We start from the raw sequence: 25619 nt of genomic DNA, 5'->3' as shown, positions 1-25619 counted from the left end.
GGTTTTTCCCTTGTTCCTCAGGTTCCGTCCGCAGCTGCAGGGCACTCAGCACAGTGGTCAGGGTTTTGCTCAACTGACGCACTTCAGAGCGCAGGCTGTCTAGCTCTCTAGGGGACGTTGCTGGAATCTTGGCTTCAGCAGCCACCGGGGAAAAGGTGGGTGTAGCAGGCACTGGGGTGGCTCTACCCTGGTAACATTGGATGGCATTTGTTTCCAGGGACTGCAGTCCTTTTATAGCCATGTCCTTAAGATTGTCAAAGGTGGCATCTGGATGATCCAAGGACCACCAACGTACAGTCCTGCTCTCCTCTGGAGACTTCAGTCCCCGGACAAACTGTTCCTTCAGCATTTTGTTTTCATTTTCGATGCTGGTTGGACTAACCTGTTTCAGAGCCCGCAGGGCCCCTTGTAGATGCCAGGCATAGTCCCGAACATTGTCCTCCGGCTGTTGGGAACAGTTGTAGAACCTCATCCGGAGGTCCGCCTCAGTATGATCCTCAAAAACAGTCTGTAGCTTTTTAAAGTCTGCGGCCGACCATGTTTCCACTTTCCGCTCCACAGCACCAGTCAATTGTCCTAACACAACAGCGGCCCTCTGCTTGCCTGTCATAGAGTACATGTCCAGTATACCACATATCTTTCGTTTGAATCCAGACAGGGTATCTGGTTTGCCGCTGTACTGGGGGAGCCACTTTGCTCCAGGAATGTACGGTAGAGTTATGGGGATGACAGGAGTAACAGGGCCTGCTGGTAGCTCGGCCTGCTCAGCGTCGGGCTCGGGTTGAACATCAGGGCCGTTAACCGGTATTCCGGCGTCGTGCTGTCCCTCGGACATTCTAGCGCTGCCCTAGCGAACCGTGGCCTACCTTCTTTATTTTCCTTCCAGTAGGCTGCAGCTACGCAGGTGAGGTCTTCTTCAGGACCTTGCGTCGCTTGCGTCCTATGTCAGACCGCTCATCACGGCTCCTTCCAGGACCTGGCGCTTCCTGGTTTGACGTCAAGGCGTAGGGCGTGTCCGGGGCTTCGCGCGCTTTTGCGGGTACACCCCTCGGTTTCCCGAGGTTACGCCCTTCTTCTTCCCGCACTACAGCGCGACAATGGCGGCCATCTTCACCACGGTTTAACACACAGTTTTTATTAAAGGCGCACAGTACCCGGTGGCAACGGGCATAACACTCCGTCGTTGCAGCAGGCATGGGATCTTGTTCGTGACGCCAGGAAAGAGATGACGAGCCCAGAGGGTATGGGGGGGACTCGGTACCCGGGCCTTTTGCCTGACCTTGGGGATGTCGCGGTGGTCGGCTCCCGAGCCCGTACCCTGGGGTCACTCTTTTAAAAGGGGGGTTGTTAATTATATGAAAGTTCGTGACGCCACCTGTGGTATCTGGTGAGAATCACCAGCGCTGCGGCAGTCCGCTGAGGCCGGTGATAAGGCAGCTTGATGGTATAGCTCCCCACAGGTGGAGCTAGGCCTCAGGGCAGCGTATGGAGAGAGGGGATGCAGGACAGAAGAGACCCAGCAGGGTCTACGGAAAGACAGGCAACCACACACAGTTCTCTTCAGTACCTTTTACTGATGGAAATTCAGGCACATCCTGGAGCACTGTAGGGTGAAGGGTGCATTTCAGGATTCTCCCCAGGGAGCGGGTATAGGGCCTCCTGTTTCTTGCCTCTGCGTAGTAAGTTCCTGACCTCCCTGAAGCTAGGCCTAACTTTGTCTCTGTCCTGCATTGGCTGACTTTGTGGTAGGGCCTTCTCTTGGAGTGCACGCTCCCAGCTTACGGGGCCTATGGGTCTCCTGGCTCTGTTACGTATCAGCTCTCTGGTGTTCCTGGGACCTGTAATTCTCCAGGGGTTCCGGTTATGTCCTACTGGGTCATAGAGATCCCGGTAGGCTCGGACCCGGTGTCCGGTATATGCTTCGGGGTGAGCTGGTTAAGCTCCTCTGCCCCCACTGCTACTCATTTTCCACTAGCCTTCGGCCACGCTCGGGCCCTCACTAGGCTACTCACACTAACGGCAGCTTGCCGCGCTTCACCGCTCTTACAGCGTCGGCACGCCTTGGGCTCCAACCTGAACTCCTTGAGTCTGGACTGGGCTTCAGGACCGCTGGAGGCCTAGCTTGCCTCACACAGCAACCCGCGTGCTTCTCCGCACACACAGCTTTTCACTCTCTGTGCACTCCAGACTAACTCTGCCTTGCTCCACCTTCCCTATTTATATCCCTAATGGGCTCCCTCTGCTGGTCTGAGGATGATAGGTGGAGATGTGTGAATGTTTATGGGGGCCTCTTGTGGAGGAATCCATTCATGCACCCTTCTAGGATCTGTGGTACCAAGCGCAGCTGGGCGCCACATAATGTAGTGGAGTGTATTAGTATACTCACCTACTGTCGCCTTCTCCGGGATCCAGCACTGTTCTTCTCCTCTTCTGAGTGACATCACCGCTCTTCAAACTCTCCGGGATACACTGCGCTCTGCGTGACCCTGCATTGGCTTTTACTGTGTATGTCTGTAGAGCGTGAGAACGCAGCTCCATGGGCTTTAATTGTAAAAGAGATTTCTGGCTCTCACATAGAGCATAGAAGGAACCATCTAATCTGAAGGGCGGTGACGTCACTGAGAAGAGGAGCAGAACAGAGCTGAACCCTGGAGAAGGTGACGGTAAGGTATGTAACACATACACACTACACTACATTCACATCTACACAGATTTAGTTAAAAAAAATCTTAAAAGTACTTATGTACACAGGGCCATATATTCATATGTATAAAAACTGCTCAGTCTATAGAGAAACGCCAAAATTTTTTATTCCAGGCTGCTTATTTAGAAAATATGGGCCCGATTCATTATTGCATTCATGCTTATTTTTTCTTTCATTTTTGGTGTTTTTCACCTGTTTTTCATTTGTTCCATATTATTCTTTTATTTTGAGTCTTTTTTTAAGTCTATTTTATGTGTTTGCCTGTTTCTTCTTATGTACGTCATTGTAGGCAGGGTTTCTAGATGTTTTCAGCTGATTCATCAACTGCAACTTTTCAAAAAGTGGCAATATATTTACACAAATGTACTTCAGTCTCCCTCTGGGTCACGTATGCCAGAAAAATGTTGCGCAATATTTTGCAACATTTTGTGAAACATGGTACTTTTTGCTCTAAAAAGTTACAAAAAAGGTCAAAAACAAAACTAAAGATAATTTTTTACTTCTTGCAAAGTTCCATTAATGACACTTTGACATAATATGGATTTAGCACAAATATGGATCTAGCACGATAGTCTTATATATGCACTATGATTGGTCAGTATACATAGCAAAATACCGACCAGAAATGTTTTTTTTAAAGAATAACTGTCATTTAAATTTTAATTTCATAAGTCAAAAGTACATATGAAAATAAGCAACTTTGTATTATATCAGAGAAATCTGCTTCTTTAACATCCTGAATTGATCTTACATTCTCAATTCAGGGGTAAAACCTGAATTCAATGAAGACAGCTTTTACCTGTAAATTGAGAGTTCTGAGATTAATAGATCAGAAAGAGAAAAAAAAAGCTAATTTTTTCTGATAAGATATATTACAAAGGTTCTAATTATCACGTATATTATTGATTTATGATAAAAATTAAAACCATGGTCACTCTTTCAGGTCTCATTCATACGTCCTTTTTTTACATTCGCATTCTAATCAATGTTTTCAAGGATACAACACATATCCATTGTAATGTATAGATCTCTTCGCATGTCTGTGCTTTTTACGAATCATCTAAAGGTAAAAAATCATGGTGACATATCCATTTTTGATCCAAGTCAAGTATCATAATTAGCCACATAAGGCTATGGGTCTGTGAAAATTACGGACATCACACGGATGTCATAAACGCTGCAATAAATAGGAAAAGTTTTGCTATTTTTTTTTTTCATATGTGAAAATCACTTATGAAACACTGTTATACGGACATGTGAGCGAGCTCTAAGGGTATGTGCCCACGTAGCGTTTTACAAGCGTATATGCTGAAGAATTTCCGCAGCGTAAACGCTTGTGAAACGCTTGTTAATCCGTCCCCCATGGTCCCCAATGAGAATCCGCAATTTCAATGCCCATGCTGCGGATTTTTCCGCAGCGTTTTTGATGCACTCAAAAATCCGCAGCATGTCCATTGATTTTGCGTTTCCGCAATCGGAATTGCCTTGTTAATGCAATAAAAAACGCAAGGCAATTCCGCATGTCACAAACGCTTCAAAAATGCGCGAAAAACGCTTGCCAAATTCCGCAAGCGTTTTTTCGGGAGAGGACTTGCGGTAAGGATCAGACTTTTGTCAGTCAATCGGGCCGTTTATATCACTGCTTACCTGTCTTTGGTCATATGCATTAAGACGGCCAGAAGATGTCAGAGAATTCAAAACAATTTGGTACCCTGTTAAGTCTCCTGTTGCTGGGCTCCATGTAACACGCATTGAATTGTAATTCTGTTCACTTACTATCAAATCTCGAGGGCCAATAATTTTTTCACCTGAAAATATTAAAGAATATTTTATGAACAAAATATACAAGCATTTATACAATATGCAAACATTTGGGGAAGAGTCACACAGCCGTATAACACAGACGAGGATCGCAACGCAATGCTTGGACTGGTCCTTGACAATTTTTAAAGTGAACTTTCGTTCGTGGGAAAACCCCTTTAATTTAATAAATAAGCAATATTGTTAGCTTTAATTGCTCTGCATAATAGAGTAAAAGCATAACTCTGCTGAAGATCAGGCCAGTATTTACAGCTCATGCTGCTCTAGGCACTAAGATGTAAAACGTCCCCATTATCACACATTTTTGAGCAATTGTAATGATAATTGTTAGTTTTAATCAATGACAAAACTGTTGAATGCTAAATGTAATGGCTGCTCCTGGTGATATTTACACCAGTCATTGCTTCCTAGCACATAGCTAGATCCTGCTGTTCAGTGGTGTTGATTGTGCTCCCTAAGGGCAGGTACAGGTGCCGTAGATTCTCTCATCCAAGAGAATCGAGTCGATTAGGCACATGCAACTCTGATCAAACGCTGATCAGACTTAGATCCGAGTGTGATCATAGTGTAATCTGATTCTCTCAGATGAGGAGAAGATGTAGAAAGAGATAACAACCACCATACAGTAACTGGACAGGGTAACACCGTCATAGTGCGACTGGATAATACCACAATACTGTGACTACTTAATATCATACAGAGACTAGATAACACCACTATACCTTGACTAGATAACACTAGCATTCAGTTATTAAATTCTAATATTATATAGTGACTTAATACCAGCACCATATTGTGACTGAATAATATCGCCATTGTACAGTGATAACACTACTGTACAATGTATGGATAAAGCCACCATAACATGACTGGATAATACCACTATACTGTCAATCAACTGGAGCCTTCCCCTGCATTGTTGCCTCCCTAGGCACTGGTTCTATAGTGCCTAGTGCTTGATACGGCCCTGCAGAATTTGGTACCTCCTGAAATGGTAATTGTTCATGTTCACACTGCACACTTTAGGCACTATTTTGACTTTTTGACCACATCATAGCACTAGGTGAGAACATGTTTCTTTCTATGTAGCCAAATCTGTGCACTTTTTGGCCACTAGCATTATAATAGCAAAGTGTGGCATTAACTGTTCATGGGTACTGTATAACTGTGAGGGCAAGTATAGGAAAACAACAAAATGTAGAATTTGCCCTACTCAAAGAGAATAAGTCAGTGAAGAAAAACTGTTCTGTAGCAATAAAAACAGGATAGTGTGCACGTGTGCATATGTGTGTGCACAATTTTCCATTAATCAGAACTTAGACAACCCCAAAACAGTATGATATACACTGCTCAAAAAAATAAAGGGAACACTCAAATAACACATTCTAGATCTGAATGAATGAAATATTATCATTGAATACTTTGTTCTGTACAAAGCTGAATGTGCTGACAGCAAAATCACACAAAAATCATCAATGGAAATCAAATTTATTAACCAATAGAGGCCTGAATTTGGAGTCACCCCCAAAATTAAAGTGGAAAAACACACTACAGGCTGATCCAACTTTGATGTAATGTCCTTAAAACAAGTCAAAATGAGGCTCAATATTGTGTGTGGCCTCCACGTGCCTGTATGACCTCCCTACAATGCCTGGCCATGCTCCTGATGAGGTTGCGGATGGTCTCCTGTGGGATCTCCTCCCAGACCTGGACTAAAGCATCCGCCAACTCCTCGACAGTCTGTGGTGCAACATGACATTGGTGGATGGAGCGAGACATGATGTGCCAGATGTGCTCAATCAGATTCAGGTCTGGGGAACGGGCGGGCCAGTCCATAGCTTCAATGCCTTCATCTTGCAGGAACTGCTGACACACTCCAGCCACATGAGGTCTGGCATTGTCCTGCATTAGGATGAACCCAGGGCCAACTGCACCAGCATATGGTCTCACAAGGGTTCTGAGGATCTCATCTCGGTACCTAATGGCAGTCAGGCTACCTCTGGCGAGCAAATGGAGGGCTGTGCGGCCCTCCAAAGAAATGCCACCCCACACCATTACTGACCCACTGCCAAACCAATCATGCTGAAGGATGTTGCAGGCAGCAGATCGCTCTCCACGGCGTCTCCAGACTCTGTCACATCCAGTGGCCTACCGCCACGCGACTGCTATGGGACCCGTGAGCCGGGGGGGGCCCCATAGCAGTCCAGGGGTGTACATGCCGCCGCCGGTGCAGCTGCGCCGGGCCCCTTGGTGCAGCTGCTCCCTGCACATGGCGGTCAGTGAGCGATCCCTGGAGCTCTGCCGCTGTCAGGAGGAGAATAGCAGCGGAGCTGGAGGGTTCGTCCTCTGCTTCCTCCCTGACCCAGGCGCGCGCAGCTTGATGACGTCATCATGCAGCATGCGCCAGGGTTAGGAAGGAAGCTTCCAGCAACCAGGAGGATGTTGCTGGGGAGCGAGCTGAGGTAAGTTGTTTTTTTTTTTTTTTTTACTGAAACGCTGGTGAGGGGAGGTGGGGGGAGAGCAATGGTGGGATGGTGGGGCTGGGGAGAGCAATAATGGGGCTGAAGGGGCTGGGGAGAGGAATGATGGGGCTGGGAAGAGCAATAATGGGGCTGATGGGGCTGGGAAGAGCAATAATGGGGCTGATGGGGCTGGGGAGAGGAATGATGGGGCTGGGGAGAGAAATAATGGGGCTGTTGGGCTGGGGAGAACAATATTGGGGCTGATGGGGCTGGTGAGAGGAATGATGGGGCTGGGGAGAGGAATGATGGGGCTGGGAAGAGAAATGATGGGGCTGGAGAGAGAAATAATGGGGTTGTTGGGCTGGAGAGAACAATATCGGGGCTGATGGGGCTGGGGAGAGGAATAATGGGGTTGATGGGACTGGGGAGAGGAATAATGGGATGGTGGGGCTGGGGAGAGCAATGATGGGGCTGGGGAGAGGAATGATGGGGGCTGGGGAAAGCAATGATGGGGATGGTGGGGCTGGGGAGAGCAATGATGGGATGGTGGGGCTGGGGTGAGCAATAATGGGGCTGGGAGAGGAATAATGGAGTTGGTGGGGCTGGGGAGAGGGATGATGGGGCTGGGGAGAACAATGATGGGGCTGATGGGGCTCGGGAGAGCAATGATGGGGCTGGGGAGAGGAATGATGGGGCAGGGAAGAGCAATAATGGGGCTGATAGGGCTGAGGAGAGCAATGATGGGGATGGTGGGGAAGGGGAGAGCAATGACGTATTGCTGGGAGAGAGCAATGACAAGGGTGCTGGGAGAGAGCAATTATGGAGGTTCTGGGACAGAGAAATGATGGGGTTGCTGGGAGAGAGCAATGATGGGGGTGCTGGGAGAGAGCAATGATGGGGGTTCTGGGAGAAAGCAATAATGGGGGTGCTGGGAGAGAGCAATGATGGAGGTGCTGGGACAGGGCAATGATGGGGGGGCTGGGAGAGAGCAATGATGGCGGTGCTGGGACAGAGCAATGATGGGGTTGTAGGGACAGAGCAATGATGGGGGCCTGGGAGAGAGCAATGATGGAGGTGCTGGGACAGAGCAATGATGGGGTGCTGAGAGAGAGCAGTGATGGGGGTGCTGGGAGAGAGCAATGATGGGGGTGCTGGGAGAGAGCAATGATGGGGGTGCTGAGAGAGAGCAATGATGGAGGTGGTGGGAGAGAGCAATGATGGGGGTGCTGGGAGAGAGCAATTATGGGGGTTTCACTTTGCTTGTACTGTGAATTCTTGTATGTTTTCCGTGTGCACATAGCCTTACAGTTAATTGGGGAGAGTCACAGAGACTGAATAATTTATATTATTGGCCGGTGGAGATTATAGTTAATGGGGGCACAGTGCTGCTTATCACTTTATATTTTGATTACTAAGTGGCTAATAGTATATTAATGGGGGGATTACATATCTGTATCTGGAGCGCAGTGCGGGGGAGACACATGTATGCATACAATATGTGACCTTGCTATTTTCTAGGCTGGAGATCATCGTGACAAGACGAGTCGTGGCTGGGAGATGTCGACATGAAGGTCTGACCAGATGGAGAAGAAGCAGCAGAAACCGACTCTGATCATATGACACGTCAGCGGTAAGTGCCTGGATGTAAATATTATTCTGTATCTGCACTGTGTGACTTGGAGTGATAATGTTATCTGTAAAATCCCTTAGGCCACATTCTCACATTTGTGTGAAATGTCCGTGTGCTGCCAGATTTTTTTATAGGATGGTCCACGGACTCGTAGAGTTTTATAGATCCATTCACACATCCATGAAAATCACGGATCTGAGAATGAGATCTAAGAGGGTCAGAGAATGTCCTGTTCTGATCCGATTTTGAGGGTTAGAATAGGACATGCTCAATGCGTCGGTAAAACAGGGCAGCACACCGACACTGCACACAGATGCAGGAATGTAGCCTTATTATGTATAGCACAGTCCCTTAGTACATAGTGTACTCACTTATTATGTATAGCGCCATCCTTAGTTATATAGTTTCCTCTTTTATTATGTATAACACCCTCCCTTATTATGTACCATCCTCTCTAGCTCTAGGGGCTCACAGTTGGGGGATCATACTGTGTTGGGGTCAGCATACTTTGCCCTGGGAGTTGAAGTGTGGTATAGTAGGGTCATTATACTGCGTATGTGGAGGAATTCACCATGGGGGTATCATATTGTGTTTGGGGGGCCCTTTTATTGGCATCACACTTTATGGGGCAATGAAGGAGGGATCTAGGACTTCAGCAGGAGGAAAATTACTATGTAAAAGATGGAAAGTTGTGAGATCTGATCTTTGGTGACCCTGACAATTATTTACATTTTCTTTTGGGGGGGAGCCCAATTAGAGCTTCTACTACGGGGCCCCATGATTCCTATGTACACCCTTGGTCACATCTGTCACATGTGCTCAGTGTGAACCTGCTTTTATCTGTGAAGAGCACAGGGCGCCAGCGGCGACTTTGCCAATCCTGGTGTTCTGTGGCAAATGGCAAGCGTCCTGCACGGTGTTGGGCTGTGAGCACAACCCCCATCTGTGGATGTCAGGCCCTCATACCACTCTCATGGAGTCAGTTTCTAAACCATTTGTGCAGACACATGCACATTTGTGGCCTGATGGAGGTAATTTTACAGGGTTCTGGCAGTGCTCCCCTGTTCCTCCTTGCACAAAGGCAGAGGTAGCGGTCCTGCTGCTGGGTTGTTGCCCTCCTACGGCCCCCTCCACGTCTCCTGGTGTACTGGCCTGTCTCCTGGTAGCGCCTCCAGCCTCTAGACACTACGCTGACAGACACAGCAAACCTTCTTGCCACAGCTCGCATTGATGTGCCATCCTGGATGAGCTGCACTACCAGAGCAACTTCTGTGGGTTGTAGAGTCCGTCTCATGCCACCATGAGTGTAAAAGCACAACCAACATTCAAAAGTGACCAAAACATCAGCCAGAAAGCATTGGTACTGAGATGTGGTCTGTGGTCCCCACCTGCAGAACCACTCCTTATTGAGTGTATCTTAATAATTGCCAATAATTTCCATCTATTGTCTATTCCATTTGCGCAACAGCATGTGAAATTGATTGTCAATCAGTATTGCTTCCTAAGTGGACAGTTTGATTTCACAGAAGTTTGATTTACTTGGAGTTATATTCTGTTGTTTAAGTGTTCCCTTTATTTTTTTGAGCAGTGTATAATAACCGAAGTCCTTCTTTAACCCAATAATAAACAAATCTGTTTGGGTCTTAAGTACGAAGCATTTTTTTAAAATTTTCAGTTGTTGAATTTTAAGAGCCTTTGGGCTGTATGAGGTCTGGTTGTTTCAGGTATGACAGGCGGTATGTTAGTTTAACCCTTTTTAAATACGGCGGCCCGTGGAGGACTTTTATCCGGCCCGCCGGGCTATGGGCGGAGGAGAGGAGAGCGGTGCCATTGCCCGCCCTTCCCCCCGCTTGCTCAGGGACCCGGCAGGCGGATACTCACCTCTCCCCGTGCCTCGGCAGATCCCCTGTCTTCCTGCTCTGCGCTTCCTGTAACGTCTCAGATCAGAGGGCGCGTCACAGGAAGCTCAGAGCTGGACAACCCCGCCGCGACGCTGGAGTCCAGACCAGAGTAGAGCAGCGGCAGCAAGTGAGAAGTGAGGTGAGTATTGGATTTTTTTTTTTTTAATGTATGGAGGCATAGGTCATTATATGGGGGAGGGTGACATCCTACAAGGGGTATCATATGGGGGGCTGACATCCTGCATGGGGTATGATATGGGGGGTGACATCCTGCATGGGACATTATATGGGGGGGAAAGGGACATCCTGCATGGGGCATTATATGGGGGGAAAGGGACATCCTGTATGGGGCATAATATGGGGGGGTGACATGCTGCATGGGGCATTATATGGGGGGGAGGGTGACATGCTGCATGGGGCATTATATGGGGGGGAGGGTGATATGCTGCATGGGGCATTATATGGGGGGGGAGGGTGACATGCTGCATGGGGCATTATATGGGGGGAGGGTGACATGCTGCATGGGGAATTATATGGGGGGGTGACATGCTGCATGGGACATTATATAGGGGGGTGACATGCTGCATGGGGCATTATATGGGGGGGTGACATGCTGCATGGGGCATTATATGGGGGGTGACATGCTGCTTGGGGCATTATATGGGGGGTGACATGCTGCATGGGGCATTATATGGGGGGTGACATGCTGCATGGGGCATTATAAAGACAGGGGAGTGATATCCTGCATGGGGCATTATATGGGGGAGTGATATCCTGCATGGGGCATTATATGGGGGGGTGACATCCTGCATGGGACATTATATGGGGGGATGACATCCTGCATGGGGCATTATATGGGGGGTGACATCCTGCATGGGGCATGATATGGGGGGTGACATCCTGCATGGGGCATTATATGGGGGGGAAAGGGACATCCTGCATGGGGCATTATATGGGAAGGAAAGGGACATCCTGCATGGGGCATTATAAAGACAGGGGAGTGATATCTTGCATGGGGCATTATATGGTGTGAGAAAGGGACATCCTGCATGGGGCATTATATGGTGGGGTGGCATCCAGCATGGGGCATTATAAGGGGGGAACAGCCTGCATATGGCATTATAAGGGGGAAACAGCCTGCCTATTGGGAACATTTACCTGCCCATTGAGGACCTATGCTGCCTATTGGGGACCTATGCTGCCTATTGAGGATATTTACCTGCCTATTGGGGACATTTACCTGCCTATTGGGGATATTTACCTGCCTATTGGGGACATATGCTGCCTATTGGGTACATTTACCTGCCTATTGGGGACCTATGCTGCCTATTGGGTACAGTTACCTACCTATTGAAATACCGGTTGATTTAACTTTACTTGTTCTTCATTTTAAATATTGTATTTGTTCCTGTATTGTTTTTTTTACTTCAAAATAAGATATGTGCAGTGTGCATAGGAATTTGTTCATAGTTTTTTTTAAAAACTATATTCCGGCCCTCCAATGGTCTGAGGGACCGTGAACTGGCCCCCTGTTTAAAAAGTTTGAGGACCCCTGTTCTACACTATTTGATTTAAGCCGAGCGTACTCTGGAGTCTACAAATACACTATTGTCTACAATGTGTCAATCTCCTATTGGTTTTATAGGGTTCTGTTCCAGCTTATTTATCTGATAACCTTTGACAGTACTAAAAAAATACTTTCACATGCCATTAAACTGGCTGTTATAGATCCAAAGAAAAAGTGAGGATATTTAGCTAAAAGGGCAAGGCAAACAGGGATTTGTCCAGTTTACGTTATGAATTAACTACTAATTAGACTCACTTTCCACGATGTGTTTGATCGGCCTTGGAGGCTCTGAGGCAGTGAAACAGATTCTTCTTGCAATCCGGGGCAGCATATCAAAGAGAGACCAATAGTCTCTAACAATAATAACATGTTCTTCAACAGGGTCAGATGCAATTTTCATTAGCTCCCTTTGGTCAGCATCCTTTATACCTAAGTAAAAGGCAGATGAGATGTTAAATGTACCTGTCTCCTCCATTTACATCAGCATTCAATTTTGACATATTCACCCCCTATACTGATAGATACTACATTCATAATAAAATTGTATTTCTATTTGACAAAATATATTTCAGATGTTGATAGTAGTATTATGTAGACATAAAGTAATATTAATTATTGCTGACAGCCTGTCATTCAAGAAAAAGAGCATCTATCATGTACAAAACATTGTATAAATAAAGCATTAGAAATAAAAGGCATTTGATCATATATACAGTATATATATACTGTATATATATATATATATATATATATATATATATATATATATATATATAAAAAAAGATTTGTGATTCTCCTGATGTAGAAGTCATTTGTACTTTGAAACACGTTGAGAATAAAAAAAATAAAATTCACAAACCTATAGCAAATATTGTAACTCCTCTATCCTGTAGTCGTTGGGCTTTCTCTTCTACCAAGTCTCCAGATTTACCATCAGTCAGTAGCAGAACAATCTGTGTAGGGGAATAATTGAATATGAAATAAAAGTTTGTAATATGCCAGATGTTACAACTCAAGATTACTTTGAACTTGATCAATGTCTGAAAGGTCACTGAAGCTATGCCCTGTAACTTCCAAAAACTTCCTGACCTTAGGCTTAAGTTAAGAAGGGATCTAACTAAACCCATAATATTAATGACCTAATGCCTCGGGTTATCCATGGTTGTGGTTTTTCCTCTACTAAACCCCTCTATTGAATTCTTTGTTCACCTGCATCCAGTGCACAAACACATAAGGGCCATATACTTGTTTGCAATGGAAAAAAAGATATATTATCCGATCCTTCTTATTGGGGATAGGAATAGGAAAAGAGTGGGAATGGGAGGGAAAAATTCATATATCACATTTTCTAAATATTATAGAAAAAATTAAGCTGACTCATAGGAGTCCACACTTCTGTAGCATTATTTCAGTAACTTTGGAATTTGTAGTAGTCACTTCCATGTTAAGTGTTTTAAATCCAAGTCTGGTACACATTTATCACCAAGATCAAGAGGAGCAGTATAAATCTGTCTTAGATCTATATTTTAGTGACTATTAGTATCAGTCTTCAGATCTTTGTGAATAAATTTATCTTTGACAACTAAAATTTCTCCAATAGCTAAACTTTCCTTTACCCGGGGCAAAGATTCATCTCCATACTCGTATCTAAAATGTAACTTAAGTTTTTAAATATTTTTAATGGTATGTTATATACTTAAATAAAACAATAAAATCAAGCCGAAGACGCTTTAGGAATCGCTCCATTTTTCTGGAGTTTTGTAAGACAGAAGAATCTTTTTTTAGCCGTTTGTGATCATTACATGCACACTTTTTCAATATTTATTTCTCCTGGGGATTTTGGGGGTTTTTTGCATGTTTTTTTGCCGTCTTTTTTCTAGCATTTTACAGAATTGTTTTTTATTCTTTAAACAATGAAGAATATACTAGTGTTTTTTAAGCAAGAAATCTGACAAACTGCTCAATAAGATGGACGACGGTCTTCTGAGCATCTTTTTAGTCTTCCTAATGTCTTCTGATTTAAAGTATTGAGCATCTTCCTAGCGGAAAATAACAGAAGAATGCATGTAATTTCTTTTAAACGCTTGATGTCTTTGAAAGTCTGGAGTGTTTTAAAAGACGTTCAAAAGCCTGAGCATAAAAACATCTCTTTTAGCATTTTTTCCACCATTTTGTTAGCAAACCATTCAAAACATGGTGGAATTAGACACATTTTGAACATTCCTTTATGATATAGTTGCTTTGTTCTCCTCTCTTCATATACTTCTATGAGCAGCAAGTAACATTCCTCATTGAGACAATAATCCTGGTTTTAGTGTCAAAGTATACTTTTAGCATTTTAGCGGAGAAACATGCTTTTATAAGATATATTACAAAGTTTCTTACATTTGCATGTACTATTATGCTAAGTTTTTGCATCATGCCCCTTAAGTACTTATACTAGTACATTTTTTTCCCCTTATTAAATACATGAAGATTATTCAGAGTAATTTAAACCACCGTTGTCTCTACTTACCTTTGGCACATCTTCTCTTGAAATGGATGGGTTAAATACTCGATCTGCCAGATAGGCAAGGGCTTCTCCTGTCTTTGTATTCCCTCCTTTATATGAAACGCTTTGGAGTGCCAACATCACTTCTTGAATAGTTTCATAATCTGACAATTCAATGCTCATCCTAGGATTATTTAAGTAAGTGGATATCATACAAATTATTACAATTAATCTTTGTCTATTAAGTTTTTTTAATTCAAACCTTCTTTTAGAGATGTATATCAAGTACAAAGTTATATTGTTATATTTTATATGAAAAATATTTTCTTATAACATTTTGCAACAATTTTCTACTATCGCGTGGTGTAACTGTTATGAAACAAGTGAAGATAAACCCATAGGGTAGCATGTTGCATGCACATGAACTGTTATATGTGCATCTATATATGAGTGCAGAAGTGTAATCCCTTCTTGTATTCACTTATATAGGCATAAAGGGCATAACACAGGACTAGGAAAGTAAAATTCAGAAAACTGACAAAGAAGGGAGAGTTAGAGGTAGAAAAAGAGGAGAATATATGTGTATACATCTATATAGGTGGGTAGCTTAAAGGGAATATGTCAGCAAGTTTTTGCTATGTAATCTGGAGACAGCAGGAGATAGAAGCTGAAACACAGAATTCAGGGATGTGTCACTTGTGAAAGTGCATGCTGTTGTTTACTAAGTGTGAAGGATTTATCACTAAGAGATTAACATTGCCTGACTACATTAGACTGGCAACACCCCCTCCTGTGATAAGCAGCTCACTGTCTATGGTAATTGTACATGGAGAGCTGAGTGGGGGCGGGGGCAGCTTTCTCAGCTCTGCTTCATTTTAAATTTAAAAGTTCTGATTGTATCAGAACGGCTGCACCTAGTAAACTAAGTGATACATCGTTGGATTCAGCTTCTCTTTGCCTACATTATGCAGCTCTTAGATGAGGTAGCAAAAACTTGCTTACAGATTCCCTTTAAAGACAGTTTTCCAATAAAGGCTTTCCATTCCAATTTACAGTGAAAAAAGCAGCTCTGGATATGTTAGCAATAAATCAATTACAAATGGATGGGAAATGTCTTCATTTTTCAGCCGTTTTTAACGGATTCCACATGGATTGTGATATGCAAAAACAGCTGGGTACAGGGCATGCACTGAGTTTACCAGAAACATAAGCCTGTTAAAAACAGATGTGTGAAAAGTCACTCTAATGGATCAAAGGTGAATAATTAAAAGAGGACAACAGGGGTTAGAAACACTGATGTGCCCTAAAAGAAGAACATTCATCAGCACAAATAATTAGTGGTCAGTATTTACACCCCAGCACATATTCTTTTGATGGACTGTTAATTCCAGGGATAATAATATACAGGTCAAAACTGACTACTTCCCACAATTACCAATCCTACATTATGATTTCATTCAGAAAAGTACAGTACATTTTACATAAGGAGAGCAGCATATACCACATTCAATTTTGATTTGCAGAAAATGCAAAATACTGTAAGATATTGTTAACAAAATACGGAAAAACTTTCCATTGAACATTATATCATACAACCTCTCATTTAACAGTGAAAACAATGGAAGAATGTATTTTTCAATTTCTCACTACAATTATCTAAATTAAAAAGAAAAGAGATGAATGATACAGAAGGTGAAAAGTGGTCTGTCAGGTAATTGAAGTAAACTGTGATATGAGAAAATTGATGTGAATGACTGTAACCATTGAGTGTGCATTACCAATATGTTGTGTTACCTTGGGGAATCTCCATACACTGCAACTCCAAATCGCATCCCTTCCTTTCCAAGCACATCTGTATTCTGGAATGAGGTTATCATACTTCTAATAAAGTCTTTGACAATTTGAAAGTTGTCTTCTCCTACGCTCCAAGACTCATCTACAAGGAACACAATGTCCGCTGCCTCTGCAGACCTGCAGTCTGTGTGTAATCAAAGCACAGAAGTGTGAGTGGAATACGACATCAGAAAATGACCGATTGTTTAAATCAAGTTTATTTTAAACTTATTTTTTCTATAAGGTGATTTTTTTTCTAAGCTTCTGCATAACTTTATTAAAACAAGACTACAATCTTGCAGTTTCTCTCTGACTATTGGGACTCATAATAAGCTGACACCTCCTGTTTGTTCTATTTTCTGTCATCTTATTATCAGGACCGGCAGATTACATTAAAAGAAATGTCTATATATAACAGAGAAGTGACAATAGGTTATGGTCACATATTGCCACCCTCCCCCCTCTGCACAAGTCATGGAGAGTTCCTAGAACATTCTCCCTTAGATGTCAATGAACATCTCCAGACTATTTTGTCTATGGTCCATTTGACTGATGTAAATAAAGCATATCTCAATACAAGATTCCTGCACAATATAAAAACAAATATCTACAATTAGAAAATAAAAATAAATTAGATATGAAATGGATGAATTAATCTTTAGCATATGTCCATGCATTACACATGGGTTTTTACAATTATTTCTATATTTCTAATACAATTTAAATTTTTGTATTGAATCTGAGCTGTCAAGTAGGGATGAGGGGATATTTTGAAATTCAAATTCGCTGACTGAAATGGTGAATAAATTTGCATGAATTTAAATACTGGAAAGCTTGTAATTGCTTAGAAAATATACATGGGGGAGAAGAGAGAGAGCAGCTGACCATAGGAGCTTACACTTTACAGATAAGAGCAAGAGGACCTTGCTGACCATAGGAGCTTACACTTTACAGACAAGAGCAAGAGGACCTTGCTGACCATAGGAGCTTACACTTTACAGCCAATAATCTGCAAACCCACTCTGCATATCTGACTGCCTTTTCCATATTGTATCTATCTGTCTGCTGGTATGTCGTCTGACCCCATCTTCAAATTTTATCACCTCAATCCTTTGATCTCAATATACAATCGCCTCTATTCTGCCAATTTGCTGAATACATTTAGCCTCTGTCTCCTAATTACTCCCCCCCCGTCCACCCCGTGCTTTGTGACCAGTCTCCCTGTGGCTCCTCCCCTCCTGCACACACCTGACCCACCTCATGTGCTGGTAAGAGCTTCATAAATCTAGAGACCCAAGTCTGGCTAAGACCGTGGTCTGGCTCTGAAGGGTCGCTCTTAAGGGTCTAACAGAAATATGCCAGAAATGGGCCAGAAGTGACCAGAAGGTACGAATAACTATTTACTAATTGTACTTAATGTCTTTTGCTTTCTTACACTTAAACCTTCATTATGCTTACATACGCCCTTCCTGTCTTTGCACCACTAATCCTTACTCTCCTTTGCTATCCCCAAACCCCAGCACCCTCTAACCAAATAATCACCTCTCCTTCCCTCTTACCTCCCCACCTGACCTCATCTGCAGACCTGCTCCTCAACCTCAGATCTATCCTACCAAAGCATAAAACAAGCCGGACACTCTCCTTCTCCCATCTGCTCTCCCTCTCTCTGCTTCTCCTCACTCCTGGCGACATATCTCCCAATCTTGGACCCCCACAGCTTACACCTCCCACCAATTCCCCCTCCTATCACTTCTAACCAACTGCAAACTACTGCAACCTCTCCTATGTAAAACCTGTGCCCCAGACACCCACCCACCTACTCCCTCTCTCTGGAGCACTCTGGAATGCCCGCTCTGTCTGCAACAAGCTCCATTTTGACCACAACCTCTTTACCTCTCGCAATCTCTCCTTCCTGGGCATCACAGAGACATGGTTGAAACTCTACGACACTGCCTCCCCTGTTCCGCTGTGTTACGGTGGCCTCCACTTCACCCACACTCCTCGCCCTGATAACAGTCATGGTGGAGGAGTGGGTCTTCTCCTTTCTACCAACTGCACCTTTAGCCCTATCCCATCTCTACCCTCTCTTATTTTCCCTTCTTTTAAAGTCCACTCTGTCTGCATCTACTCTCCCTTCAACCTCCAAGTGTCTGTCATATACCAACCTCCAGGCCTGGTCACTGCCTTTATTGACCAATTCTCCCCCCGGCTTCTTTACTTTCTCTTTGCTGAGATTCCCACAATCATCATGGGCAATTTCAACATCCCCACTGACACTCGCCAGTCAGCAGCATCCAAACTCCCTTACTGTCACTTTCTTCATCCTTTGGACTTTCTCAGTGGTCCTCCTTAGCCACCCACACAGATGGACACACACTAGACCTCATCTTCGCCTGACTCTGCTCCCTATCTAACCTCACCCCTACCCCTATCTGACCACCATCTGCTCACGTTCTCATCCCTATTCTGCTCACCTGTCAACCATATCCAGCAACTAGCACACCCCTGCAGAAAACTTGCACATCTAGACACTCACACACTCTCTGACTCTATTCTACCACTGACATCCATATCTTCACTCCACAACACAAACAGCGCCACTGCTTTCTACAATGCCATTCTTGCATCAGCTATTGACTCGGTCGCCCCTCTTGTGCATGGCAGAGCGAGACGAGTCAATAGGCAACCCTGGCACAACAACCTCACTAAACAGCTTCAACAAGAGTCCAGGGTTTCGGAGCAGCGTTGGAGGAAAACACATTCGCAAGATGACTTCACTGCATTCAAACAAACAACACATGCATTCAAATCAGCCCTCACCTCTGTTAAACAGGCCTACTTTACAACCCTCATATATTCCCTATCCTACAACCCCAAACACTTTTAACTCTCTCTTCTGCCCTCCACTGCCCCCTCCGACCTCTGTCATCTCTGCTGAGGAGTTTGCTATACACTTCAAAAACAAGATTGACCAAACAAGGAAAGTCTTTACTGTCCAACCACCACAACCCCTTTGTTTTCCAGACCATTGCCCTTCCCCCATAACCTCCCTTCCCAACATCACAGAAGGAGACCTTACTCGTCTCCTCTCCAAATCACACCTCACCACTTGTGCACTCGACCCCATCCCATCCCACCTCCTCCCCAACCTCACCCCCACACTCATCCCATCCCTAACCCATCTCTTCAGCCTATCCCTAACTTCTGGTACCTTCCCCGCTGCCTTCAAACATGCCACAATCACGCCCATCCTCAAAAAGCCATCCCTCGACCCAACCGCTTTGTCCAGCTACCGCCCCATATCACTGCTCCCATTTGCCTCCAAACTCCTTGAGCAACACGTTCACGCTGAACTTTCCTCTCACTTCTCATCTACCTCTCTCTTAAACATCCGGCAATCTGGCTTCCACCCCCACCATTGCACCGAATCTGCCCTTACCAAAATTACTAATGACTTACTTACAGCCAAAGCTAACAGACAATTCTCTGTACTCCTTTTTCTTGACCTGTCCTCTGCCTTCGACACAGTTGACCGCTGTCTCCTACTACAGATCCTCTCTTCCTTTGGTGTCAAAAACCTTGCCCTATCTTGGATCTCCTCATACCTTTCTAACTGCAGATTTAGCGTCTCCCACTCCCACACTACCTCCTCATCCCACCCCCTCTCTGTTGGAATCCCTCAAGGCTCTGTCCTAGGACTCCTACACTTCTCAATCTATACCCTTGGTCTGGGACAGCTCATAAAATCCCATGGCTTCCAGTACCATCTGTATGCTGATGACACCCAGATCTACCTCTCTGGCCCAGATCTCACCTCTCTGCTGTCCAGAATTCCAGCATGTATATACGCCATATCTTCCTTCTTCTCTTCTTGCTTCCTCAAACTCAATGTGGACAAAACTGAACTCATCATCTTTCCCCCATCTCAAATATCTTCCCCATCTGATCTTTCAATCACAATAAATGACATCACACTTTCCCCTGTACCGGCAATCTGCTGCCTTGGAGTAACCCTTGACTCTGTCCTGTCCTTCAATCCCCACATCCAAGCTCTCACCACCACCTGTCGCCTCCAGCTCAAAAACATTTCCAGAATCCACCATTTCCTCAACCCTCAATGTACTAAACTGCTTGTGCATGCGCTCATCATCGCCCGCCTCGACTACTGCAACATCCTCCTCTGTGGCCTACCTGCTAACACTCTCACACCCCTCCAGTCCATCCTTAACTCTGCTGCGTGACTAGTTTATCTCTCGCCTCGCTACTCCTCTGCTACCCCCCCTTTGCAAATCCCTTCACTGGCTCCCAATTGCCCAGCGTATCCAGTTCAAACTACTAACACTGACCTACAAAGCCATCCATAACCTTTCTCCTCCGTACATCTCTGAACTAATCTCCTGATATATTCCCTTACGTAATCTCCGGTCCCCCCAAGACCTCCTTCTCTCCTCTGCACTTATTCGTTCCTCTCCCAATCGCCTCCAAGATTTCTCCCGAATGTCCCCCATCCTATGGAATTCCGTTCCTCAACACGTCCGATTAGCCTCTACATTTGAATCCTGCAGATGGAACTTGAAAACCCATGTCTTCAAACAAGCTTACAGCCTGCCATGACCTTGCTTGCTGCCACCTCAACAACACCGGAGCTACTGCAACACCCCCAACCTACTGTCTCCTTTCCCATTCCTGTAGAATGTAAGCCCGCAAGGGCAGGGTCCTCTTCCCCTGTACCAGTCTGTCATTGTTAGTTTGTTTACTGTAAGTGATTTCTGCATTTGGTATGTGACCCCTTCTTATGTACAGCACCATAGAATCAATGGCGCTATATAAATAAATAATCATAATAATAATAGAGAGCGAGAAACCCACTGACCATCATATTTTACACTTTACAAACCCACTGACCATCATATTTTACACTTTACAAAAGAGAGACTTATTCAGTGACTCTGGGGATGGAAAACAACTCTGCCGTACAAACTGTGCTGCACCGGGAACCACATTGTACAAGGTATGATAGTGCAAAATTATAGCCTCAGTGTTTATAACCGAGTGAACATTACATAACACAAATTTATTAACATGAAAAGACAATTTTATCTATACACTACATATGTTTAAAATGACATTGGTGACATACCCATTTCTGTCCAAACTTGTGCTAGCAAATCCTTGGATATGGACTCCACTGTCTCAATGATACAAATTCTTTCCGTGGGGCTACATCAAGGACAACACACTAAGGACAACGCATTAAGGATAACGCATCACTGGGACAGTAAACTCCATTTCCGAGGATTTTCTGGATTGCATTGGGATAGAACTGTACTACCACCTAGATGTCTGTCATGTCACGAATGGAAATCACTATGAACATTTGTAGTGTATAGATAAAACTTGGATAGATGGTATCTTTTCATGTTAATTAATTTGTGTTATGTTCATTTGGTTATGAACACTGAGGCTATAATTTTGCACCATCCATTTTGGGTATAAGTATACAGGGTACATTTATATCTACACCAATGATAATCCGCATGTGCTGTGCACATGCTGCGGAAATTTCTGCTGCGGATTATCATTGCGGAAAAAAACGCAGCACTACCAATTATTTTGCGGAAGTGCTGCGTTTTCGCCGCCATTGACTTGCATTAGAACGCGCCAATTCTGCAAGACTGCATCTGTACTTGCGTAATTGGCGCGTTCTAATGTGTGGATGGTACAAGGGTGTGGAGGAGAGGAGAGTCTCATCCACACCCAGGTACCATTAAAAAAGCTGTAAAAAAAGAATAAAATATAAAATAAATATATACTTACCTTCCGGCGGCCCGCGCTGCGCTCCTCCTTGCTTCCCGGCACTTCGCAATGGAATGAAGGACCTGCGCTGACGTCAGAGTCATGTGATGGGTCACGCAACGCTGACATCGGCAGGTCCTTCAGTTACCGCTGCCGGCAAGGGAGAACGGAGTGAAGCAGGACTCCGGGGGCCATCAGAAGGTAAGTATACATTTATTTTTTTATTTTTTGACATTCTTTGCGGTCACACTATATAAATCCATGCTGTTTGCATGGATTTATATAGTGTGACCAAGTTGTCAAGCACTTTCCAAGTGATGCTAAAATCGCTTGGAAAGCGCTTGTCAACCCGCATGCGGAAATGCAAGTGAATAACGCTTCACATCTGCATGTCCCTGGCAGGAAAAACGCATGTACAATCCGCATATGTTTTTTTCTGCCAGGGAGATGCAGAAACGCTCAGGAAAAAATCCGGAGCATTTCTGCATCGTGGGCACATAGCCTAAGGGCAGATGCCAAAGAAAGAAGGATTATCCATGTTAGATTTCCACATGCCTCATCTTTTTTCTCTTAAGGGAAATAAGATATGGCCAAGCATGCATGTGTACAGGAGAGTCAGAAGAATTGGTATTGGCTGACAGCGATCCAAGGTATATGGACAGCTAAACCTATGTACTGACTTCATAGAACATATGTAGGTCATATTAACTACCTAATTTTGCTACCTTATCTAAGAACAGCATGATCTGGAGCAGAGACCCTAATTCCAGCGATGTATCATTTACTGGGCTGCTTCATGTAGTTTTCATAAAATCATTGTTTTATCAGTAGGAGATTATCATTAGAGGACTACTTGGACAGCCCCTAGGTAGTCCAACCACGCCCCCTATATACAGAGCTCAGCATTCAGAGAATTGCAGATTGAATAGGTTTTTAATCAAAACTGTAAAAAAAAAAAAAAAAAAAGCATTCCAACATTTGATACATTGCTGAAATAATGGATGCTGCCCCAATATTATCCTGCTGTCATTATGCTGCAAAACCCTAGTGAGAGAGTCCTTTTAAATCTATCTTTACACTGACTACAGCAGCCAAATTCTGCCCAGCAGTTATTTCTCCTGAAACCAATAGATCCAATCCTTCCTTTCCTTGAGATCTGCCATCTAGAAACATCCACACACATCAGGCTCTGTTGACATCTGTGCTATTTATTTTCATACTTTTGTTTCTTTATAGGAATAGAAAAATGAAAATAATAGCTGTGTTCTAGGGAAAATAACGGTATCCATAATGAAGCCTGCCACGCGGAGGTCCAATGCAGATGAAATTGGAGCCTTAGACAGTTGGACACTGCTGCCAACATCAGCAGGCATGGAGGAAATACCGTACACATTATGTGTATAGGCCACCTAAGGATGCGTTCACATGGAGTTTTTAGTGGGAATATCAAAAGTAGTTCTCAAGAGAAATCCACACCAGAAATCCATTTAGATTTCTGCCGATGTTTTCAATTCTGAAACATACTTTGATGCATTTTTTAAAGTTTTTTTTTTTTGCAGCATTTTGACTCTAGTATCAAGTTTGGTATGGATGCTATGAGACATTTACATAAAAGAAATTACGTCACTCCTTTTTTCCCAAGACACAGTTTTTAGAACAGTGACAGAAAAATATTTTGCTGTTCTACAGTAATATTCTTTTCTCATTGAAATCAATATGAAGCATATTTAAAGAGTAGCATTTTTTTCTGTGGATTAGGGAGTAGAATCTGTTCCAGAACCCATGTAAGATTAAACTCCATGAGAACATACTCAGTCTACAAATGCAGTAATTTCAAGTCTTAAAGGGGTATTCCCATCTCCAAGATCCTATCCCAATATGTAGTAGGTGTAGTAATAATAATATTAGCAAATACCTCCAATTAGAAATTAAGTATAGTTCTTCTGATTCGCTATGTCCCACGTACAGGGCATTGCAATAGCTTAGATATCCATGGCTAGGATCACTGACAACTAACTAACTGTCACTATATCAGTGGTTATAACCATGGATACCTAAGGTCCTGCAATGCCTACAGATGAGGAAAGAGACATAGCGAATTAGAAGAACTATACTACATTTCTAATTGGAGGTATTTGCTAATATTATTATTATTACACCTCCTACATATTTGGATAGGATCCCGGAGGTGGGAATACTCCTTTAAGACAACTAAAGTCACTCTGTAGTATAGGAAATTCATTGATTTGATCTTTGCAATTATGAAATGCCAAAGCTCCTTTTTTGCAAAATTATCAACAGGAGCATTACACAAATTACAGAATATTGTTTCCATTCTAGCTCACATGGTCTTAAAAAAAAAAATCTACTCTTCCCATGACTAGAATCACTCCATTCGCAGTCAATCAGCTCTTGATCTTATGTCACACAGCTTACATCATCTATATTTATTACCATCACATGTGCTCTCTGCTTCTAAAATCATCTTGTTTGCCATACCTTCTAACTGAGCCATTGATGTCCATTTCGTCAAAAGAATTGTGAGGATGATAATTCTTAACTGTAGTGATATCATCATAGGATCCAGTTCTTTCATTGATCTTGGTTTTATTTCTTCTTATATTACAAGTTCTAGAGAAAAAAAATTATAGTTGGCTTGTATACAGTCAGTGAGTGTTAAAGTGAACCACTGGTTTGGATATACACAAACTAAAGTTTTACAGAATGACATTTTATACAAGGGTGGCTCAGTGGTTAGCACTGTTGCATTGCAGCGCTGGGGTTCTGCATTCAAATCCCATCAAGGACAACATCTGCAAGGATTTGTATGTTCTTTTTATGTTTGTGTGGCTTTCCTCCGGGTTCTCCGGTTTCCTCCCACACTCTAAACACATACTGATAGGGAATTTGGATTGTGAGCCCCAATAGGGACAGTGATAACAATGTAGGTAAAGCGCTGTGGAATTAATGGTGCTATATAAGGAAATTATAATAAAAAACAGACTAATCTACTTTCATCAACACCATCATCACTTCATCAAGCAAAACAGAAGAAATACAAGTTTGAAAACCTTTACATGAGACTATACTGCAGCATTCTTTAACTTTGAATTGCTAATAAAGTGAGAGAAGAGAAGATAATTCTCGTCTTCTAATGGCCCATTTAGATGAGCCAAACATCCACAAACAAATTTTTGTAGAAACACTTGTTCTCAATTATACAGGCGGGCCATCACCCAGCAAACAAAAAAAAAATGTATTATTCATGTGTGACATCAAGGCCTCAGTTGCCGCTGGGCAGCGTAAGTGCTGCTCAGATAAATCCTAGCCCTGCTGGATTTGTGATCTTTCTGATCTCTGTTTTTGTTTGGTACTTTAGGAGTTAACCTTGATTGATTTTCTGCTGGAGCCATG

At 43.5% G+C, this 25619-nt stretch overlaps 1 protein-coding gene across 1 annotated transcript in view; it reads right to left on the bottom strand.

The window, feature by feature from the left end:
• Nucleotides 1-24783, bottom strand: part of LOC141167259 (uncharacterized) — a 705047-nt gene extending 680264 nt beyond the window's left edge. Inside the window, exons 1-6 of the mRNA XM_073654695.1 lie at nt 24705-24783; nt 16371-16554; nt 14601-14760; nt 12945-13038; nt 12341-12514; nt 4352-4512 (exon numbers count right to left, since the gene is read on the bottom strand). Of these exons, the coding sequence (XP_073510796.1) occupies nt 4352-4512; nt 12341-12514; nt 12945-13038; nt 14601-14760; nt 16371-16554; nt 24705-24783 (852 nt within the window). The remainder of the gene's footprint in view (nt 1-4351; nt 4513-12340; nt 12515-12944; nt 13039-14600; nt 14761-16370; nt 16555-24704) is intronic.
• Nucleotides 24784-25619: the final 836 nt, after the last annotated feature.

Source organism: Phyllobates terribilis, unplaced genomic scaffold, assembly GCF_046119375.1.
Source record: "Phyllobates terribilis strain yellow unplaced genomic scaffold, ASM4611937v1 Scaffold_11__3_contigs__length_659146591, whole genome shotgun sequence".
In the NCBI taxonomy this organism is placed as follows: domain Eukaryota; kingdom Metazoa; phylum Chordata; class Amphibia; order Anura; family Dendrobatidae; genus Phyllobates; species Phyllobates terribilis.
Note: the sequence above shows the minus strand (reverse complement) of the source record. Positions and strands in the feature narration are given on the sequence as shown.